Source organism: Oreochromis niloticus, linkage group LG4, assembly GCF_001858045.2.
Source record: "Oreochromis niloticus isolate F11D_XX linkage group LG4, O_niloticus_UMD_NMBU, whole genome shotgun sequence".
NCBI classification, from domain to species: Eukaryota; Metazoa; Chordata; class Actinopteri; order Cichliformes; family Cichlidae; genus Oreochromis; species Oreochromis niloticus.
Window position 1 is genome coordinate 3377590 of NC_031969.2, and position 22205 is coordinate 3399794.

The following is a 22205-nucleotide window of genomic DNA, read 5'->3' on the forward strand; positions in this document are numbered from 1 at the left end:
AAAGTTTTAAAATTTTATCTTTTGTAACTGTTCAAAGTGAAGAAACTACCAAGGCTGGATATGTGGTTGGGTCCGTTATCGTTAGTGGTATCTGTTGGGAACTCTACAGCAATAGGCTCTCTGATAAGCGTCCTCCCCCACATCACCCTGCAGGGAAGTGATGTCAGACACATACAGAGAAGTGGTGAACAGGGTCCTCACAGAGAGCAGACAAGGCAGCCAGAGGAAGAGGACCAGAGCGGAACCGTAAAAGCAACCTGCTCAAAATCCGCCTTCATCCGTGGAGAATTAAAGTGTATCGGCACAGAAAACACCAGGAGCAGAAAGTACAAAGATTAATCTTTCCAGCGAGCCTCATATTGTCACATTATGAAGTTAGGAATACTTTAAAACAAGAGGCGAAAGATTGTGAGTATCGACCTCATCCGGCGACAGCGTAGAGAAGAGTCAGTCCTTCGCTTGATTAGCTCGTTTGCGTTGGATGCTTTTGGCTGTGGTGCTTTTAAATAAGGCCGAGCTCTAAACCAGGACGTTTTTTGGCTGTTTCCGAGCTAGCGAGCGTGCTTGCTAGCCGACTGAAGCTTGCTTACCATGGAGTTGAGAGTGGGTAACCGATACAGACTGGGGAGGAAAATTGGAAGTGGATCTTTTGGAGACATCTACCTAGGTAAGTTATTGGCGGACAGCATTTTTGTAGTGTTTCCCGTTGTTAGTCTCGTTATAATAAAGACGTCTTTAACAACAAGTCATCTTCTTCTCCGGGTTTCCTAATCGAGCTTACAATCAATCAGCTGTTCTGTGTTTAGTCCTAGCAACGTTAGCTACTAAGCTATCAGTCTGTGTAGCAAAGGAGCTAGCAGTGACATCCGCTGCCATAAAACATTTGATAATAAACGATGTCATTCTTCATTGTCTTTGACTTCGGGAGCATTTTGTCTGTTACAAGATTCAATTATTGTCCAAATAAATCGTCTTGACGATAGGAATTGACACTGACTGCGCTTGTGTAGCTAAATGTCTATTGCCTATAGATAGCTAATGTATAGGGTATAGGTTTCCAGTCTTTGCTCCCCCGGAAGCAGCTGCAGCAGCAGTGATAGTCTCGAACAAAATAGCAGATCAGGCCACAGGCTTTCATTTAAGCCCCTGAGCTGGTAACTGATATCCAGCGTTTATTTACTTAAACTGAACATCCTTCTTTAAACACAACAGACCGGTTTAATTTCCTCCTCCTGTTCATAAATGCACTAAAAAGACTACCTTAGTGTTCTTGAGAAGTGAGTAGGACTGTATGATCCTTTATATCCTATAGATACTTTTGAGGATATCTTTATTTAATAAAATGGTAACCTAGTTATTAAATCTGTAAGGATGGTATATTTGGGAGTACATTTGATCAAAGGAGGCTCTATGGCCTGCTGAGACAGGCGGGAGTAACTTTGAGTATAGTACTGGTTGTTTGGTTCAAGGTATACGTTCACATAGTTTTTCCTCTACACTTTTGGACTACTGGTGGATCAGTCCTTACTATAATGAACTGGATGTCCTTCCTCTGGCTTAGGTGAACAGTAGATGTTAAATATTATTTACTGCACAGGCTGTGTGGGCAAATACTGGCTGCTAGCAATGATGTAATTTATTGTGTGATGGGGGAAGTTGATAGTGGCAGAGGGAAGTGTATCTTCTTTGAGCTCTCCAACTGAGCTATGAATATAAATATGCAAAAAAATTTCTCTAACAGGGCTTCGGCGGCTGCTGTAATGTGCTCTCTTTTGGCCATGTTGGAGGTTTTTGGCATCAGCAGTGGAGAACAGCTGATCACATTTTTGAGCTTAAAACCTAGTCATCTAAACAACAGTAGAGGTTGTTCACTGGAGTCTTTTTCACTAGTGGTGGAGTGATTATTCTGTGACTGACGGCGATCTAATCAACCAGGAGAGAAAATGGTCAGCTCTGACTGCTGGGACTTGGTAACAATCGAGTATATGTTACACAGTATTAAGTGGAACGTTTACGCTTACTCAGGAAACGGTCTGAGAGAGAGGTACATATGATTGGGTAAATGTTTCATCATCAGTTTAATTTAATCACTAAGCATTTTGAATTTGCTGTGTAAGTTGGAATTGTGGTTTCCCTGTGATTGTATGACATGAAAGTCAACATGATCAGTCCGTGTGTAATAAATATACTGAGTCTCTGTTAAATTTTTAGGCTAATTTGTAACATTTTCTGTTATTTTTAAGTATTTTTAAGTAAATGATAAAGTGTTAAATAGCACAACATGTAGAATTACACAAGCAGCATTTATTGTTCCTTCTTGAATTTGTTTTGTTTTTGTTTTTTGTTTTTTCATGTAGTGTGTTCAGGTCTCAGTCTGACAGGACATATTTACTCCGTATGAACACAGGAGCAGCTGACTTATTAGGTTATTCATATTTTAATTTTACTTGAAAGGATAAAGTATGTGTTTGATTATTGGTTAACAAGCCCAGTTTCCTGTTGGGACCAACCTGTGTACATAGTTTATATAGCGTTTTACCCAGACTTCTTGGTTTTTGACATTTTTCTTTGTGGAAAAAACTAATAACAACTTGCGAATGCCTAAAGATTTGGTGTCTGACGGCTGTTACATTATATGATTTAATCAGGTTGCCCTCTGCAGTATAGCAGATGACTTTTTAATCTGTGAAATCAGAAATTATACAGGGTGGACTGCAGGTTAAACAAAGTGTTTTGATTCAGATTCATAAATGCGTTTATTTTTAAAATGCAAAGTTTGAAACGGAGCAAAGTGGAAGTTAATGCATCAACTGTATCCAGTTTGCTTTCCATGTGATGCGTTGTTACGACTGATAGTGAGCTCGGCCAGCTGCTTGCATAATCGCTTTGTGGTTTTGTCTCTCCCTCCCTTCCTCTTTTCTTCTCTGATTGGCTGGTGGATAATGTGATGTAACATTGTTAATCAGCCAGAGTGTCACCCATTGTGCAAAGCTGTTTTTCGAAGTCTCACAGCAAGAATTTGTGCTTTAAGTGAATAATTGAATTGAACAAGTCAAACACATTTGGAGAAGTAAAATCTCCAGGAAGTAAACAAATTCTTAAGTCTTGAGAAAATGAAAGTTTGACAGTTTAGGCAACTGGATTTCACAGTCATTCCCACATTAAGGCTCCCACACAGTGTGTGAAAACAGCGTGTTAATAATGCTGACAATGTGTGAGCAGCTTGGCTGAGCAGTGGATTGTGCGAGAGATCGGTTGTTGTTAGCAGGAGTTGAGGTCAGCTCTTGGAGTGAAGCCTTGTACTCTGTGTGCTGTGACTGGACGCAAATGTGGACTGTCAAATATTCAGATAGAAGTGGTAGAATAGCTTTTCCACTTTTGAGATGCTGTCACGACAAAATGCCAGTTATGCACAGAGCACACAAGCGCTTACTCAAGGTCTGAGTCATCTTGTATTTCCAAAGATCTCCCGTTTGAATCTCTTCTTGCTGTGTTATCTGCTGGGTGATGTGCATGTTGAAACACGGTTCAAAAATCCGGATGTGGCCTTTATCATTGTCCAAACTCCTTGAACTGGAAAGATTTTCCCCTCGTCACAGCACCAGACGTCAATACTTGTTTGGTATCGCCTGAAAAGGAGCATTCAAGTATTGCCAATATCTAAAGTTTAAACTTGACAGATGGACAGACATGTTTGTCTTTCATTGGAGTTCTGTGGCCAATTACAGATTCTAACTTAGGCAAAGTTCTGTTATGTCTTTCTGTTGTACAATTATTTTAATCAACAATTTAAAAATAAGACTTATAGACTTTCTGTAGAGTTATTTAAAGTGACTGTCTTTATACTTATTTTCAGCAAAATATTTTTATGCTTTGAATTTACTAGAGTAGTCTACAAAGTTGAGGTTTTAAAATAATCCTGTTGTTTTGGGGCCTTGGTGTTGGTCTAAATTTGCCAAAAACAATTTTTGAAATTTCCTCTCTGACAGCAGCATGGAGCCTGAGCTTTTGTTTCACAATGACTGCTTGTAAATACACTTGCCTTATTAGTGGCCTTTTTAATATAAGAATCCACCTTATAAATGCAAAGTACCTTCATAGCTCTGCCCGTTCGTATTAAACGCTATCGTGGCAGCTTGAATGACCTGAACACCCTTCAGATCTGGAAGAGTTGCTGCTTCAGTACATACACTGCATAGAAGTATTGGTTCTATGACATCCCTATTCTGTATCATTGTACTCTGTATTTATGACTAATATTTTTTAATTGTAGGGCAATTACCACACCCCTTGACCCAGAGGCACTGAACACTGTCGTACGTAATCAGCGTAAAGTTAAAATGAAAAACTTGAGTGAGTTTGTGGAAAAATGTCACCAAATTAGCCATACTGATATTCTGTGATGATTTATTGTATTGACGTAAATTTAACCATGGATGTATTTCTTTTACACCACATTATTGATCACTATCAGTAAGAATGAAACCTGTTTTTCAAAGTGTTCAGAGTTCCAAACTCTACCTCAGCCTGTTACCTAGCTACCTGAGTCTTGTCCAACATTTTCCCAGCTTTTGATTTTTGAAAAGCTTCCAGTAGAGTATACCAAAAGGGATGGGTCTGCTTACACAAGGAAAAATAACAGTGAGGTTGCTATAAGGCTGCCATAATAACAAAGAACCTAAGACGTGCTCAGAACTAATGCTGGCGGTGAGTCAGTCTTCAAACTGATGACGTGTTTCGTTGCTTCCCATCTGCCGTGTTATGGTGTCAACAGTAGCTATAATGACGCCGTCTCATCCAGGCCAGAAACTTTGGTGTTGAGCAATCTTGAGTCTTTTTTTTTTTTTTTTTTAACTGAGCGTAGAATATTTTAATGCAGTCTAAATTAAGCCTTAGCTCAATGGAGTCCTCGCACTGAAGACTTGAACCACTGCAGTCTTGGTCATCTTCTGTGTGAAATGCCAGCTTAGACCTGCCACACTATGCTTCAGCATTATTGGGGATCGCTGGTCTGACTGGTTTTACTTGGATCGTGTTGCCTGTGCTGTCAGTTTCTCTGATTTACTCTCTGCCTGTTTGCCTCAATCATGGTAGTCTGTAATATATTTCTATTACACTTATGACAAAAAACAGCTTTGATTCTATAAAGTGTGTCAATGCTGAGTTTTGTTTTTATTCCTATATAGTCACTACAGCACAGTTTTGTGCGCTGGTCTCTTTGCAAATCTCGTCAAATATTTGCATATTTAGAGTCTCAGTAGCCTGCCTGTGTTTGTTTGTGAGCCAGTGTGGAGGGACATGTCAGAACACGTTTCACAAGCAGGACTACACTTGATTGAAACACACACTATGTACATACACACGTTTTTGTGTGTGTGTTTTTTGGGGGGTTCTTTTTGTTTTTTTTCCCCACTGACAAACACATAAATGCCCCCAGCCTCACCTATAAGATGATGTGGTTGAGAGAAGGGGGTTGTGGGTGGGTGGGTGGGTGGAGGTGGGGGGACTACATTCTCTAGGAAATGTGTCCAGGCAAATCACATTCCTATGATGCAAGAGAGCAGACGCCACAGTCAAACACACACTAGTTCTCCCCATAAAGAGGCTTTGAAGCCTTTTCATTGTGGCTGCTGATTGATTTATCGATCGATTGGCCGAGCACATACTGGATTAAATAATCATTTCGAGTTAAGTGTCTTTGTGTTGTACTGAAACCTTCAATAGGGTAGAAACGCTAAGGGTGTGTTTTTAAAAAACTAAACATATTGCATAACTATGCAGCTGGATTTCTATAAAATTATGACAGTCCACCAATGAATAATAGATCACTGCATGTTCAGGAACTACTTTGGCATTTCAAATAGGAGAACATTAATTCTGCGGGAAATCCATAAAGAAATGTTTATTTAGCTTGTTGTGGGTTCTCTGTGCCAGATAGATCTCATGTATTCTGCCTGGGATCCACATATACAACATGTATATGCATGCAAATATTCGTATATTACATTCCATGCAATGAAATCACATACAGCAAGTTACAGCATTTCAGTCCACATATATGTACCTGACAAGTGTATGATGTTAATGCATTATCAGTATTGTTTACTGTGAACAGAAGTCGGTATCTGTTAGACTAAAATACTGATACAATGGATTGTGTGTACATGAGGAACAATTCTGAGAAACTGCATTTAAAAAGAGTTAGCCAGGAAAAAATGGGAGAAGCCAAATGCAGGTGGCTGTTTTTAACCAAGCAGGGAGAATATACTGTTATCTGAAAGATATCATAATAAAAATTTCTCTGCTTGTTGAGGAAAAAGTGACATTGATGATGCAACATTGGTTCTGCTTCTAGTTTTATAGGATATGTAAGAAAATGTATGCTAAGAGAGAAAAATATTTCTGTGAGTGCAGATGACCAAGCGATTTGGATAAACTTTAAATTAACTGTCTCGAATGATTTGACAATGGGTTTGGATTGCTAGCTTGGAGTAGATCAAAGTCTAATTTAACTGCATAGATGAGGAGCAGCAGGTGCATCATGCATGCTAATGCAACTTTAAAAAAATCAGAAATAAACATGAAGTCCTCTTCACCCTGTTTGTATTGTTCTTGTATTAAAAACTTTGATTAAGCAGTTATGGTGTAAGTTGGAAGCCCCACCCATGAATGCTACTCGTTCCAGGCGAATGACATCATTTAGAGTTGTCTGATACACCATTGGTTGGCCTACATGATTGAACAGTTCCTTGTGTGAGATCCTGTATGCGTGAGAGTGCGTGTAATGGCATTACATAACCTGGTGTCCAGTTGCTGTTTTCATGTGGAGGGAACTGGCTTCTATGACTGTGTTTGGGAAGAAACAAGTTTTTCAGTTTGAGAGCCGTTTCCCAAAATGCTCGACTGTGTGAAACCGTATCTAAATGTAAGGATAGTTGTGAGGAATAAGAGCGTAGATGTATGAAAGAAGAGCATGGTACAAGTACATCCAGTACACAAAATTGGCTGGTGTATCTTACACTTTGGCTGCCTTTGCTGTGTTAATAACCACTGATATTTCCTTGTGTACCCAAGCAGGGCTTCCTAACTTCATCCACCAGCCAAGCGCTGGTTTATGATTTTTCTGTGACATGTTGATAAAGCAAATCTTTAAATGACAACGCAGCACATTAACTGCTGCTTTTAAAGTAGTGAATGACATTGATCCAATGGACTGGTTACTTGTTTTCTTGATTTATCAGAGGCTTATGGCACAGCTGATGATGCAATATTGGTTTATCTGTTAATGCTGTAACTTGGTTTTTCTAAATTACTTGTCAGCTAGAACAGTCCAACTTTCTACTTTGTCCTTTCCTCATTTTTCCCAATATCCACAAGACTTTACTATTGCTCCATATCAGGACCACTGCTCTTCTCTCTATATATTAAGAACCTTAAAAATTAATCAATTGCTTCTATTTTTATGCAAATGATATGCAGTATTTGCGTATCATCAGATCACTACGTCTCATTTAAAACTCACACTGAAAGGCATTCTTTAAGACTAAATCTTGTTTCTCTGTCCAAGTGAGGAAACTTGATCTCTGAAGGTTTTTTTTTTTTTTTTTTAACCTTTATTGGATTATGGCGATCTGCTCTTTGTAAATGCACCAGGCCTGGGCGCCGGTTTGAGCCGGCGGCCCGGATTTGAGTCCGACCCGCGGCCCTTCCCCTTTCTCTCTCTCTCTCTCTCCACTTTCCTGTCATCTCTTCACTGTCAGTAAAGCTGAAAAATGCACCAGGCCAGACCTAAGGAAGTTGGATTGTGTGTGTCATTGTGCTTTTTATGTTATTGCTAGCTGTCCTGTCCTACATCATTCTGTGTGCTGCTTCAAAGTTGCAATCTCTGTTTATCTACAGATTTCCCCATTGGTTGTTTTTTAGCTATAAATTGTCGCTAGTTCCTCCTTATCTGTATGTGTAAAAAACGCAAACGGTACAGCATACAGAGTTTTAAGGTTGCTGTTGTAATAATCGGTTATTTTGTACGATTCACATTAGGGCTGCACAATCAATCGTCAGAAAATTGCGATCTCAATTCATACTTATGTGCGATATCATTTCCAAATGACAACGATTTTAAAAAAAGAAAGAGAGGAAAAAAAAAAGATGACGATTGTACCGCATTTTGATCCGGGACATAATCTGCATGAAAACAAGCGCTTACTCTTCCTGCTCAACAAATGACAAGGGCGGAGCCTTATACCACGTGATACAGAAGCCAGCTGGCAGGGAAAAAACAACGGAGAGCACGTGAGAAAAACTGCCTGAGGGGAGAAAACACAATGAGCCCAGAGGAAAAGCTCGCTGATGGGCGGTGAGAATGACAACCCCACTGTAACATTAATTCCAAGAAAAGGTTCTCATTTCTCCGTGTGGAAGTTTTTTGGTTTCAAAGAAGACAATGAGAGTCAAAAAGATATCATTTGCAAGCTGTGTTTTGCCATAGTAGCAGCACTGCAAGCTAAGACTACGAATTTGTATAACCACCTTAAACGTCACCATAAAGTACAATATAACGAAGCTGTAAAGGCCAAGAAAGTGACAGGAGAAAATCTGCCCCGGTCAACCACCCAAACATCAATAACGGGAACCTTATACAGCGCTTCCCCATACCCGTCGAACTCCCGCAGGCACAAAGAAATTACGGAGGCTATCACTTACCTCTCTCATCACCTTACACACAGAAAGAATACTGTTCAAAATGTTATTGTTAAAAGTATTTTAAGGTTTTGTACGTAAGAGTAGACAAGTGAGACATTTATTGTTTTTATGTTCAGTCTCAACTGTTACGAAGTTGATGTGCAGTTAATCAGTGCAATAAATATTTATATTGGAAACGAAAATCGTGAGAGAATCGTGATCTCAATTCTAAGCAAAGAAAATCGTGATTCTCATTTTATGCAAAATCGTGCAGCCCTAATTCACATGTTTGTATCCACTTGTCTGTACTAAATATCATTTGTATTTGTTTCTTGCTATATAATGTGTTGTGTTGTTGTAACTCCTGCTGCCCTATTGCCCAGGTCCGTCTTGGAAAAGCGGCATAAATGAAGGACAATAAGATGATAATAAAAACGACTTTAGTTATCTTCATCATTAAATTGTATAACCATGATAGAATTAGGTTGGACTTTGACATGACAGTAATACTCCCTTGATTGTGTTGACCCCTGATGCAGTGCCCATTGTTCATATTGTTGATTAGATGCTGTTGGGTTTTATTAATTAAATATAGGTTCAGACTGAATGTGTAATGCATCTTCATGCAGCTAACCCCTCTGCTGTCTTGCCTAGGTACTGATATCTCTGTTGGAGAGGAGGTCGCCATCAAATTGGAATGTGTCAAGACCAAACACCCACAGCTCCACATAGAGAGCAAAATCTACAAGATGATGCAGGGTGGAGGTACTGTACACTATGACACTCACTTTACTCACATGCATCCATGCAGCTTCTATAAGTTCCTCATCATTTTAAAGTAGTTGGATGGAGGCTGGTTTACACTTTTGTCATTATAAACCATAGGCCACAAAGAAAATGCTCCATACTGGCTGTCTGGTAGACATTGGTAAAGGATGTGTTTGTTCATTCATTTTTTTCTGTTATTAAAGTGACCCTCCTGAACTGAACACCACCCAATAGCTGGGTGCTTAAAGCACACACCAAATGATTTTTTCCCTTCCTTTTTCCTCCATTCCCTCTATTAATCACTTCTGACACCAGTTTTTTGTAAGCATAAAATTAGCATTGTAATTGTAATGATAATGTCCATGAACTGTTTGGGCTATCTGACATTATGGAATAGAGTTACCGAGTGCTCCAGCGATACTCTTGAGTCATTTGTTTACCGTTGGCTCTCACATCATCAGCTGCTGGTATCTCCTCCTCGTGTACCTTGTTGTCAAATCACTTGTTGAATGGTCAGTTTTTCCTGTAATTTTTGCAAACATGTCATACAGTTTCAACTCATCTGTCATAGCTGTTGTTTCACCACTTTGACTTTAAACAAAGAGTAGAGATTAAGATAAGATAAGACTTTATTGATCCCACAACGGGGAAATTTTTGCGTTCCCTCAGCTCGGGTACAGATATCAGAAGGATATCACAAATAAAATACAAACAAATAAAAAAATAAGTAAGATAATACACTATATACAACGGTAGCATACACAGTATGTGATTATGGATATGGTTGTGGAAATATGCAAGACATAAACTATATAGCTTAACATAACTATTCTACCACTACTATTCCTATGTATAGACATGTGTACACACACACACACACACACATGTACACACTAAGATTAAGAGTTTAAATCACATAAAAGATAAATACACGAGTGTTGAGCCATGCAAGAGAAAGTTATTTACTTCAGTAAAGCTGAAAAGCTCTTTACAGTTTCAAGCTTCATAAATCGAGGACTGACGTGGAGACTGTTGGAAAAACACAAGTAACACCTCTTTTCTATCGTATTAGGTAACAGGTCACAACTACATTTTCATGGAAGCGGGCCATCCTCAAAATGCACCAGTGATACAAAAAAATATTCAAATTTGCACAGTATCGTGGCACACTAAACACTTAACACTGTACTTATCTCCTGTTGGTATTGAAGAAACCAAAAGAAAACGATTTGCATATAGTTTGTATTTAGGAGAAATTTCTGTTTGGGGAAAAATATTTACTGTTACCATGTCGATAGACACCGTGAATGTTCCTGTTGATATTTTTTATTTTTATTAGTTTAAACCAAAGTAATCATTCAGTCTAGCTAACTGGCTTAGAGCCTGACTACTAGCATAGCTTAAAGAACCCCTTGTGCCACTGCAAAGGTACCAAGAGCAAAGGAAAAGAACATCTGACTCTGAAACATGCTCACACACTTCCACCGTGAAAGAAGCAAGAAAGGACTTGCTGCTTTGAGTCAGTAAGCATGGGTAAAGTTTGTTTTATTGTTCTGCCTGCTCAGTAGTGTCTGCAACATCATACCTAGGGTAGACTTGCTTGCATGTTTGTATTTCTGTACCTCATACTGTATATTACTAAACTATTACTGTGTGGGATGAAATGTACATCTTGAAATGTATTTTTCTTTGGTGGCTTATTGATTTATGTCGTCTATTCTACTGGCGTCTGCCTTTAAAACAGTAAACTTTAGAAGTCAGCAGTTTGTCCGTATGCACAGCTATGTCCCCACATGCATTTGTATTTTAGTTCCAGCATAGTTAGATTTATTAGGGCACAGTAGCCGACCCAGTCTGTGAGATGTATTTGTGTTTGTATGTATATAAATAGCTTGTGCTGTGTGTGTGTTGCTGAGCACCAGCATTTTGTTGCTGCTTGCCTGTAGAAGGAAATGCCAGATGGCCTATTCGCCTTGGCAGGGTCAGTTACCGGCTCCTACGAAACCAGCTGGCCTCTGTGTATGAGGGCAGGAGTCGAGCCATTTTTATTATTTGGAGTTGCACAAGTTTGTTTCAGGAAGTTGTTTTTTTTTTTTTTGTTTTTTTTTTAAATAAATAATGCATGCAAGGTAAATGTGTTATGCATTGCCTGTTTACATGTACACAGTGTGACTTGCTTACCTGGAAAAACCCCTTCATGACAGAAATCAGAAAAGTGTGTACGTGCGCTGCACTAATTGTGTTTGCTCAAAAACCTCAAAACACACAAGCTTCTCTCTAAGACGATCCACAGAAAAGGGAAATGACATTGCACAAGTTCATAGTGTGAAGACCTGACATCATTGCTAAACACTGCCATCAGCAGTGACGGTTGATCGGACTCACATATGTCTGTAGACTTGTGCAGATTTTACCCTGAAATGTGTTTACCAGTGCACATGTTTAAAACGACAAAAATAAAAACGGAGTAGAAATACTGTTATGCATACACAAGGAGGGAAATCTACTTTGTTCAGGAGAAAGTTTATAATTTTAATCCCTTAACACAAAAAACATGATGGACCAGCATCAAGTTTACCTAAGTGAATGCCAATTAATCAAAAATGGTTTGCCCACGGTCCCCCTCTCAAGCACTGAAATAAACAAGCCAACAGCAAACCTCATGGTTGCATCACAGATTGGCACATTATGGCAGACAGATTTTGAAACCAAAAATGACAACAATTTCAGTTTTAGTTTACCAAAGGTTTGTTATTCTTGTTTTTTCTGATCACTGCCCCATATAGCATATTGACAAACATGTAATTATGAACATAATGTGTTAATGTGTGTGCAACCATGAGACTTGCTGTTGGGTTGCTTTAACAGAAGACATGATTGTGGAGGAGTCACAGCTGTCAGTACTAAACACGCTTGACCTTTGGCTTCCTTATACAGGTCTGTATAAGGAAGCCAAAGTCCTATATTTGACTTTTAGGATTCTGATTTGAGGACTTGCACATTCCAGCCTTAATGGTGGCTGCAGTTTCATCAAGTTATTACAGTTTAGTGTCAGCTTGTGGTTCTCACTGAAGTGCCAATATAAACAAAATGGCACCAAACCAAACTATAAATGTAACCCTTGTGTTCCCTACATTTCTTGCAGTGGGTATTCCCACGATAAAATGGTGTGGCGCTGAGGGTGACTACAATGTGATGGTCATGGAGCTGCTGGGTCCCAGTCTGGAAGACTTGTTCAACTTTTGCTCTCGCAAGTTCAGCCTTAAGACAGTCCTGCTGCTGGCTGACCAGATGGTGAGTTCCCAAAAGGAAAAAGAATGGGAATAAAATGAGGAATGCTGGTCCTACACTTGATGCTAAAGATGCATCACAAATTGTATGTACAGTAGTGCAGGACGGTCTAATGTCTTCACTGATTTCAAATATCTACTTTGGTTAAGCTCCTAGAATGAGCCCTCATGTTAATTTTTAACCACCGTTTTTCCTTCCAGATCAGCCGAATCGAGTACATCCACTCCAAGAACTTCATCCACAGAGACGTAAAGCCAGACAACTTCCTGATGGGCCTGGGTAAGAAGGGAAATCTCGTCTACATCATTGACTTTGGCCTGGCCAAGAAATATCGTGACGCACGCACGCACCAACACATCCCCTACCGCGAGAACAAGAACCTGACAGGCACCGCCCGCTACGCCTCCATTAACACACATCTGGGCATTGGTAAGACCGACCTCCACAAAGCTGATGATTAATAACTCTGATTTGTCCAGATCCCGACTGACCTGGCCCTCTCTCTGCGTTTACAGAGCAGTCCAGGCGGGATGACTTGGAGTCACTGGGATACGTCCTTATGTACTTCAACCTGGGGTCTCTGCCTTGGCAAGGCCTTAAAGCTGCCACCAAGAGGCAGAAGTATGAACGCATCAGTGAGAAAAAAATGTCGACACCCATTGAGGTCCTCTGCAAAGGCTACCCGTGTAGGTTCTAGTACTCTCATGTACCTATGAATAAAGGCACCACATCAGAGTGTTAGCCAACACTAATGTTTTAAACACCTTTTTGTCCCCAAAGCCGAGTTTGCCACCTACCTGAACTTCTGCCGATCTCTGCGGTTCGACGATAAGCCCGACTACTCATACTTGCGCCAGCTCTTCAGGAATCTCTTCCACAGACAGGGATTCTCCTACGACTACGTCTTTGACTGGAACATGCTGAAATTTGTAAGTTATAGCTTCACATCTAAGAAGACTTTCTTTGTGCTTTTAACTACTGTCTTACTTTGGTTATGTAAGTGCTTTCGTTAGAAGGTTGTGCCAAAAACAAACTGTGTTTCTTAGGAATTTCATTGGCAAGCAGAATGTGAGTCCAACTTTAGAAGAACTGGGTGATGTGTACTTTCTGTTTACAACTGGAACATCAGCATTCTCAGTGACATAAACGCAGTTATAAACATGTTGTGTAACACATAATTTTAAGTTAACCTTCCACTGTTAAATGGCCTTGTGTAAACTGCTTAATCCACCGTCATTCTGCCGAGACGCATTTTCATGCAGCATGTTTTGTTATTTTCTTTCCTTTTTTTTAAGTTTGCAACTGTCTTAAAGGTTAATAACCTTAACTGTCTTGTGTGTCAGGGTGCCAATAGGGCCGTGGAGGATGCAGAGCGGGAGCGTCGGGAACGGGATGAGAGAATGAGGCACAGCAGGAACCCCGGGGCCAGAGGTATGGCCTCGGCCTCAGGAAGAGCCAGAGCCCCTCAGGAAGTAGCAGCCCCCTCCCCGCTCAACCCCGCCTCACACACAGGTGAGCAAAAAATATGTTTTGTTTTCCCTTCTCTTTAAACAGTCGCTGAAATATTTAGCCTACCTTGTACCATGTTTTCTTTGTCTTTCAGGTATGGAGAAGGAGAGGAAGGTGAGCATGCGCCTTCATCGTGGAGCCCCTGTCAACATTTCCTCGTCAGACCTGACAGGACGCCAGGAAACATCCCGCATGTCCTCACAGGTAACACGAACTGCGTTACAAATATCATGTTGAAAATCCACAGGAGACAGCGGTTTGCAGCCACATTTCTTTAGGCTGTGGTATATCTTAAAGTGACTGAGTAGCAGGGTACACGCTGTGCAGGTTGGCAGACCATAAAACATTGTCGTTAGAAACAATCTGTTTACTGGGAGGACTTTATGATTGCGTGTCAGTTAATAAGAAGAACTTGAATCATTTGTACTCAGTTGCCCAACAAATCCTGAAAACAGGAAGTGTCTAGCATAAGAGAACATAGTGTTTGTGCAGACAGCACATGCATGTTTGTTCTCCTTTTCCCTCTGTTCAAACTGAACAGACAGTATCTGTACTGGTTCATTTCCACTGACGTGCACGCAGTCCTTCCCAGTTTGTAAAATAAGCGTAAAAGCACTCACTGCGTGATGGAGCATAGGAGGTCATTGTTTAAAGGCTTCATTAAGTCCTTTGTTCTCTTCTTTGCATGGACCTCGACGCCCCCCAGAGGGCAAAGTGGAGAACTGCTGAACGAATGAAAAGAATCAGTCTCCTCCAGTCACTTTGACGTTTTAGTTTCTTTTTTCTTAATTGAGTGTTTAAAAAGTGAAACATTTCTGTGTATTATTCCACACACAGACACGGGATAAAACATTGCATGTCAGTTTCATACTAGTTACATTTATCCATGAATAAAATGAACCATAGTTAACTTGTTACTATAGCTTTATGGAGCATTCGTTTAATGTTGTGGCAGTAGGATGAAGAGAGAAAATTCAAATATAGAACACAAAGTCTGTTGTGAAAATATGAAAATAGGAAAGTTAAATGCAACTTTTGTTTATTCAGAACAAAAACAAAGAAGTGTTTCCAAGGACAACCAATGGAGGCCGGTGATTTGTCCTTAGGTAGGAATCCAGCTCATTTATGCTTCTGGCTGGCTCCTGATTGGGCAGTTTGTACCTGCTGCACTGGCTTCTTCAGTATATATACAAGAGTTTATTCACAGGGAAACACAGTCAAAGTAGTACATAAACTTCAGTGTGAATTATACTTCAGCGGGAAAGCTGCATCGCAACTTATGGAGTAACCAGAAACTTCTTTTAAGCTGGAAGCTGACGCGCACCTCCTGGGAAATGTAATCACACGTCGGGTCGACGTAGCCTGCAGCAACCTGAACAGTGAAGGCTGTGGTGTGGGGGGAAGTGGTGTTTCCAGCTACATTGCAAATTGGGACGTAGAATTTCCCGCTGAAGTCTAAATCAAGCCCAAGTGTTATCTTTACTTGAACAGTCTCTCCTCTACACAGAATGTAAGAATGAGTGGGGAGGAGAAACGGTGCAAACACAGTTTAGATTCAGCTCTGCACACAGAAGCTTCATCAGTGCTAGTCTTTTTTGCAGTGATGGTCATATTCATTTCCAAGGGTGCAAATATGCAAGCATGGTCTGCATGGGTGGATGTAGCCAACATGCTGTCACCTGTTTGCTTCGGGGCTGCACAGTTCAGGACTGTACTGTTGTGTTGTGGCTGCAGCCATCTTGTTTTATTTGTTTTTGGAGTCAGGTTTGTCTGTGGGTGAGAGTGGTTCTCAGCTAATACAGCCAAGCTTGTTTAGCAGGCTGGGCTGAAACTGTACTTTTGTAATCCACAGACACAGATATCTGCTAATTAGTGCCAGGTAATGAATCAAATCTTTCTTTGTAATTCACTGAAACTAAAGTACAAACTTCTTGGACGGGATTTGGGACAAAATTTTGTGAAAGTGAGTCTTAGCAGACAGCTGTGTGTTACAGCTCCTCCTCCCCCTTTTGTTAATGAAGGCAGTCACGTCCACATGTTTGTATCAGTCTGAAAACATTTTCACTTTTAAATATAACGTTAGCCTTTTTAACACAGGAGTGTTATGGCTCACTGTTGGAGAGGATCTGCAGTTTGGGCATTTCTTGCTGTCTTTATTTTTTTTAGCCTCTGAGGTTGCTCCTTGCCTACATCAAACTATGATGGGGCATTTAATATTAACTGAATCTTATTAGTATTGATATTTGGTAAAATAAATAAAATAAAATGGGCTATTTTAGTGTTCATTCTAGCCCAAGGTTGTCAGCAGAACGGTAGTATGCAGTGTTTGTGCTAAGCTAGGCTGCTGGCTATAGCATCATAGTAACCGTGCAGTAACTGTAACTTCCAATGATGTGCTCCCTGCTGAAACAGTGACGTTGTTTTTCTTTCAGGCTCTCTCCCGGGTCACACCAAGCGGCCTCCAGTCTGCAGCCCCTCGGTGAAAACCTCTCATCCAGCTGTGCACCATGGAGGCCTCAACATGCACCACCTGCAGCCACACACACACACACACACACACACACAAACACACAAACACTTTACACACAACACACTTACACATATGAACAGGACTTTGCAGATTACACGGAGGACTTACCCACGATTGCACAAGTATCTGGCTACGCCCCTGTTCACTCGACAGAAGAAGAGGTGCACAGCCAGAAATGAGTGTGAGTGTGTGTATGTGACAAAGAGAGAGAGATGGGCAGGTGGAGTACGGTTTGGTTGCCTTAACAACAATTTGGGCAAAGTAGCAGCCGCAGCATCTCTTCTTCTCCGTGGGAAGATTTGGAAAACCCCCCTCCTCCTCCTGCCTCCCCCTCGCTGTTGATGAAGCCATGGATTCACTTCTCTGTGGCATCATCTTCCTTTTTTTTCTCCCCCAACTTTTGTTTTTACTTATTTTTAACCATTAAGAGAAATTGTACTGCACCAGCTGGTCAGACTTCACAAGAGAGAATGACATGTCTGTTAGCTGTCAAAATTAGCCTGTGGGATTTATTAAAACTACCAGAGACACGTGATCCATCGTGGCAGTGTTGAAGAGCAGTGCCTCAACTCTATTTTTGTGTCCTGAAAGACTGTTTAAATCCCACAAGTGGACATATTTTTCTTTTATTTTGTATTTTAGGTGTTTGAGGTTTAGCTCTACAGTTATATTAACAGGGGATTTGATGTTCTCTTTGCAATGATCCCAATGGTATGAGTAGATGTTTTGGGGTTTTTCTGTTTTTGTCTGCGTCCACCTCAGGTGCGTTGCAACCAGGACATTGTAGTAAATCCAAAAAAACCATACAGCACATATAGTGTGTCTTCAGGTTTGTGGCTGCGGTGGGAAAAGCTGTGAATGAAACGATGATCTAGTCTGGAGGCTGGTGTGTCTGCACCGAACGGATGAGAAATTGTTTTTAAACTCAGTGCATAGTGATGTGGTTTTTGTGTGTTTGTGTGGTTCTGTCTTAGGGTTATCTTAGGGTTGTACAAGCTTCAAATGGTTGTGGGATAAACATGTTGAGGGTATTTCTTTTTTTTTTTTCTTTTTTTTTTTTTTTTGTCTCTTTTGCCTCCTCAACCTCACTCTAGACCATCTGTCCATCTGCTTCCAAAGATTTTTTTGTTTTGTTTTTCACGCGTACTTTGACAGCTTTCTTCGTAAACCTTAATAAACACTCATGGATGATTTCAACCAGAATTCACAGGATGTTGCACCCTCCTTGTCTCCACGTGCGTCACTAGTAGAAGCCACAAAAACGAATCTCTCAAACGTTTTAAGTAAACACAGCAGAACTGCAAGACAGAAACTTAAAGGATTAATTACATTGGAGGAAAGGCTCCAAGGCAGTTTAATGACTTGGATTTTACTGATACCCAGTTTGTTACATTGCAAAGTATTTTACATCATGGTTGCGCAGTGCAGCTGAAGCCACTTGGATAAGATGTCTTTGATTTGCCTTAAATGGGTGTTTCACAGTTTTTTAACAAATCAATGTTAAAGTCTGGGGGTGGAACAGCTACTTGAACTGTGAAAACACGCTTTGACCTTCAAACCTGATTTCATACGTGCACTGCAGCCCTCACCTGGTAGAGATCACACATTAGCTGCTGTTTAACCTGCCCGCTCTCCAGTCCATGTGTGTGGTGTTGGATTGCAGCTAATATTCCAGTGTGTTCCCCACCAGTGGGGTGGTGTGTGCTGCCTCCAGAATGCACTGGGTCACCTAAACACAGCGGACGTCTCTGAGCCGACTGTGCTGCCGTGTCTTATGTGTGACAAAAACAGCTGTACGTTTTAACCATTCATCTTTAAATCTGATTTTGCAAGTGCCACAACTTTCTGTGAGCTAAAGATTAAATTACTGAGGTTACCTTTTAAAAAGGTAGATTCTGGTAATGTACTTTCCTGAAGCTGGGATCTATTCTGCCAAGTTAAATATAAAATGAAAAATGCCACAACTCTTCAGAAGTCATGGCCTCAGTTTGTACCTCCTGGTAGTATTTGATCCTCCATTTGGTTCGTTTTTTCCTTCCCAGTTTAGAATTCTAATGTGCAGCCTATGTTGCAGTAACTTTTAAAAGTAACTGGCATAGATGGAGCTTGATTTAAAGAAAATAAAGATCATTAGTTTCAATCTAGTGCTGACCCACATCAGAGGGTCTGGCAAATAATCTGAAAGTTTGTGTAGAAAATGGACAGGATTGGTTTAAAAAGGATGATTTTGGAGACAAATGAAGCAAGTATTAATTAAAAAAGGCGGGTGGGGGGCGGGCGGGGCGGGTTGGACGAGTCCCAGTGGTACTAAAAGCCACGCACGGCTCATCTCTGTGGCTCGATCTGAATCGTGCACATTTTAAAGTAGAAAACTGTTGATGTGGTACACTGATTGCAATGTAACGTAGGCCGATTTTCTGTAGTTAAAGGGGAAAGGGGTTGTCGTGGTATTTTGTACTCGTCGTTGTGTATAGGATGCGCCTACTTTGTCTACCAGGTCCACATGAGCCGCTGTGTGGTTTTGGATGATGACAACAGTGTATGGAGGGAATGAGAATGCCTCACTCCATTAGAATTCCCGCTAAGGCAGTTTTTCTTTCGTACACTTCACCTGTGGGCTTGAAAATCAAAAAAGTGATGCATTAACTTGTTCGTTTCACTGATGGCTATAATAAATGCAAGTACAATTTACATGGGATAGATTTTGCAGTCTGCCTCACTCAGTTCTCTTCTTTTTGTCAGTTTTGCTTTGAACTGTGCGTTGTGGAGATGGTTGCTCATGTCCCAAAATGCGTCTTTCTGTGGATCATGGGAAATCGTTTCTTTTCACTCCCACCTCAAAACTTTTGCTCCTCATTTGTAATACCACTGTATTTGTGTATTTTAAAATTGTTTAAATAAATTAAGTACTTGTATGTGTGTGTGGTGTTTTTTTTTTAATTTTTTATTTTTTTATTTTATTTTAATATTGTGTCAGTGTGTTTCACTGTGAGACCCTTAGGCACAGTTATGCTGAGGAGGTAATTTATCCATTTAAATAAGCTGTGTTGGATCAAGGACACATCTAAAACCTGCAGGACCCCGGCCCTCAAGGCCTGGACTCCCCCGTGGAGGCTCTGCATCTCGAATAAAGGAACTGCCAAAAAAGGATTTGGTAAAACTAACAGCAGTGTCTGAAAAACGTATATGACAATATCCTCATTCCAGTCAAAGAGAGGATGATTGTTCCCTCAAAAAGAAACAAAAATCAGATGGAAGTCCTAAGAGAGGCATAACTATCTGAATAGACATAATGTACGTGTCACATTAATGCCCAGATATTTTAGCCCAGCACATGTAAAGTTAAAGGACAGAGCTGTTGTATTTATGTGGAAACCACTTTCTTTAGTGGTTTATATTATACCCAGAAAAGGAGCTAAAATTTTCCAAAGTAGACAGAATGCCAGGAAGACAAGATGTAGGATCAGTTACACAGACTATTGTCATAAGTAGGCAAAAAGTGGACCCAAAGGCAAGGCTGTCAGGGAGATTATGTAAACGAGAAATCAAACTATTTGCGGAATGCAGAAAGAAATGTGGCTTAGGAGGTAGAGCAGGGCATCTATTAACTGGAAGGTTGGTGGTTTGAGCCCTGGCCATTCCAGTCTGCGTGCCAAATGTCCTTGGGCAAATTACTAACTCCAAAATGCTTTCAGATGTATGAATGTGTGTGAATGTCACATAGAAAACACTAGCTTGTGTGAGTAGAAAAGCACCATCTATAATTGATTAATAAAAATAAATTACAAACAAACTGTGAAATTCAAAAGTAAAAAAAAAAAAATAACAGCAACAAGGAACACACAAAAACAAGAGAAGGGCTAGACTGCACAAAGATGCACTGAGAGCTGTTTAGGAAACTAATCAATGACAGGAAATAAATCTGAATTCTTTGAGACACATAACTTCAAAGACTGCTTCAGCAACTAGTAGCTGGACCAGCTAAAGGTACTGAGATGCATTTCTCACATCATTCCGAGTTTTTTTTTCCTGTTTCTTAAGGACCTGATTTCATTTCATCTGCTGTGGATTTTCTTTAGGTCTGACACTTTTTTGTCCTCCTGTTGTTCAGTTTCTTTACATTTTTAAGGGAACAATCTTAAAGCTAATCTTGGAACAACTGTGCTTTTATAAATGGGCGTCTTTTTCTTATTTTGCAGTGCTTCCTCAATCTATCCCTGGATCGTCTTTCACTAAATCTGGGAATCTTTTCTGTGTGTTCCTTGTACGCTTGTATACTGAATGACAAAGTCAGTCTGTCTCTCTTCCTCCCGGCTAGCTGCTCTATACCTTATATCCTTTGTCCAGTACATGTACTATCCCTCCTCTGCATATGTCCATAGATTCATTTCTAATGTTGTCCATCCTAGTCACTCCCAATGAAAATGCTACCTTCACTTCCTGTCACTTTCGTTAGTGACACCATTTCCAAGCAATGCACCTGGAAAGTATTCACAGCGCTTCCATTCTTTTTCATGATACAGCCTGATTCCAAAATGGATTAAAGTGAGATTTTCACCTCAGAATTCTACACGCAATACCGCATTATGACAAAGGGGGAAAATGTTTGGTTAAAATTTATGCAAATTGATTAAAAATGTTAAAAACAAAACAAAAATATAATATGTACATAAGTATTCACAGATTTAGCTCAAAAGTTTTTGAAGCACTTTGGCAGCAATTACAGTCACATCTTTGTGAGTATGATCTGACAAGCTTGGCACACATGTTTTTGGGCAATCTCTCCCATTCTTCAATTCAATTCAGTTCAATTCAATTAAATTTTATTTATATAGCGCCAAATCACAACAAAAGTTTCCTCAAGGCGCTTCATAGGTACAGAGGAAAAACCCAACAATCATATGACCCCCTATGAGCAAGCACTTTGGCGACAGTGGGAAGGAAAAACTCCCTTTTAACAGGAAGAAACCTCCGGCAGAACCAGGCTCAGGGAGGGGCGGGGCCATCTGCTGTGATTGGTTGGGGTGAGAGAAGGAAGACAGGATAAAGACATGCTGTGGGAGAGAGACAGAGATTAATAACAGATATGATTCGATGCAGAGAGGTCTATTAACACATAGTGAGTGAGAAAGGTGACTGGAAAGGAAAAACTCAATGCATCATGGGAATCCCCGGCAGCCTACGTCTATTGCAGCAGAACTAAGGGAGGATTCAGGGTCACCTGGTCCAGCCCTAACTATATGCTTTAGCAAAAAGGAAAGTTTTAAGCCTAATCTTGAAAGTAGAGATAGTGTCTGTCTCCCGAATCCAAACTGGAAGCTGGTTCCACAGAAGAGGGGCCTGAAAACTGAAGGCTCTGCCTCCCATTCTACTTTTAAATACTCTAGGAACAACAAGTAGGCCTGCAGAGCGAGAGAGAAGTGCT

General features: G+C 40.4%; 1 protein-coding gene across 1 annotated transcript; it reads left to right on the top strand.

The window, feature by feature from the left end:
- The first annotated feature begins 591 nt into the window (after positions 1-591).
- On the top strand, positions 592-19695 carry csnk1da (casein kinase 1, delta a). The gene is made up of 9 exons (XM_003446388.4): positions 592-667; positions 9337-9447; positions 12596-12744; positions 12942-13170; positions 13257-13427; positions 13522-13670; positions 14085-14253; positions 14345-14454; positions 16683-19695. Exons 1-9 carry the CDS (start codon positions 592-594, stop codon positions 16731-16733), a joined length of 1215 nt encoding a protein of 404 aa, XP_003446436.1. The 3' UTR covers positions 16734-19695.
- Positions 19696-22205: the final 2510 nt, after the last annotated feature.

What these genes read in the sequence shown, in the direction of transcription:
- csnk1da (XM_003446388.4), top strand. Translation starts at nt 592, where the DNA reads ATGGAGTTGAGAGTGGGTAACCGATACAGACTGGGGAGGAAAATTGGA. An exon ending in CAAGATGATGCAGGGTGGAG is followed by an intron (nt 9,448 to 12,595) that starts GTACTGTACACT and finishes CATTTCTTGCAG; the next exon opens with TGGGTATTCCCACGATAAAA. An exon ending in CCTCTGCAAAGGCTACCCGT is followed by an intron (nt 13,428 to 13,521) that starts GTAGGTTCTAGT and finishes TTGTCCCCAAAG; the next exon opens with CCGAGTTTGCCACCTACCTG.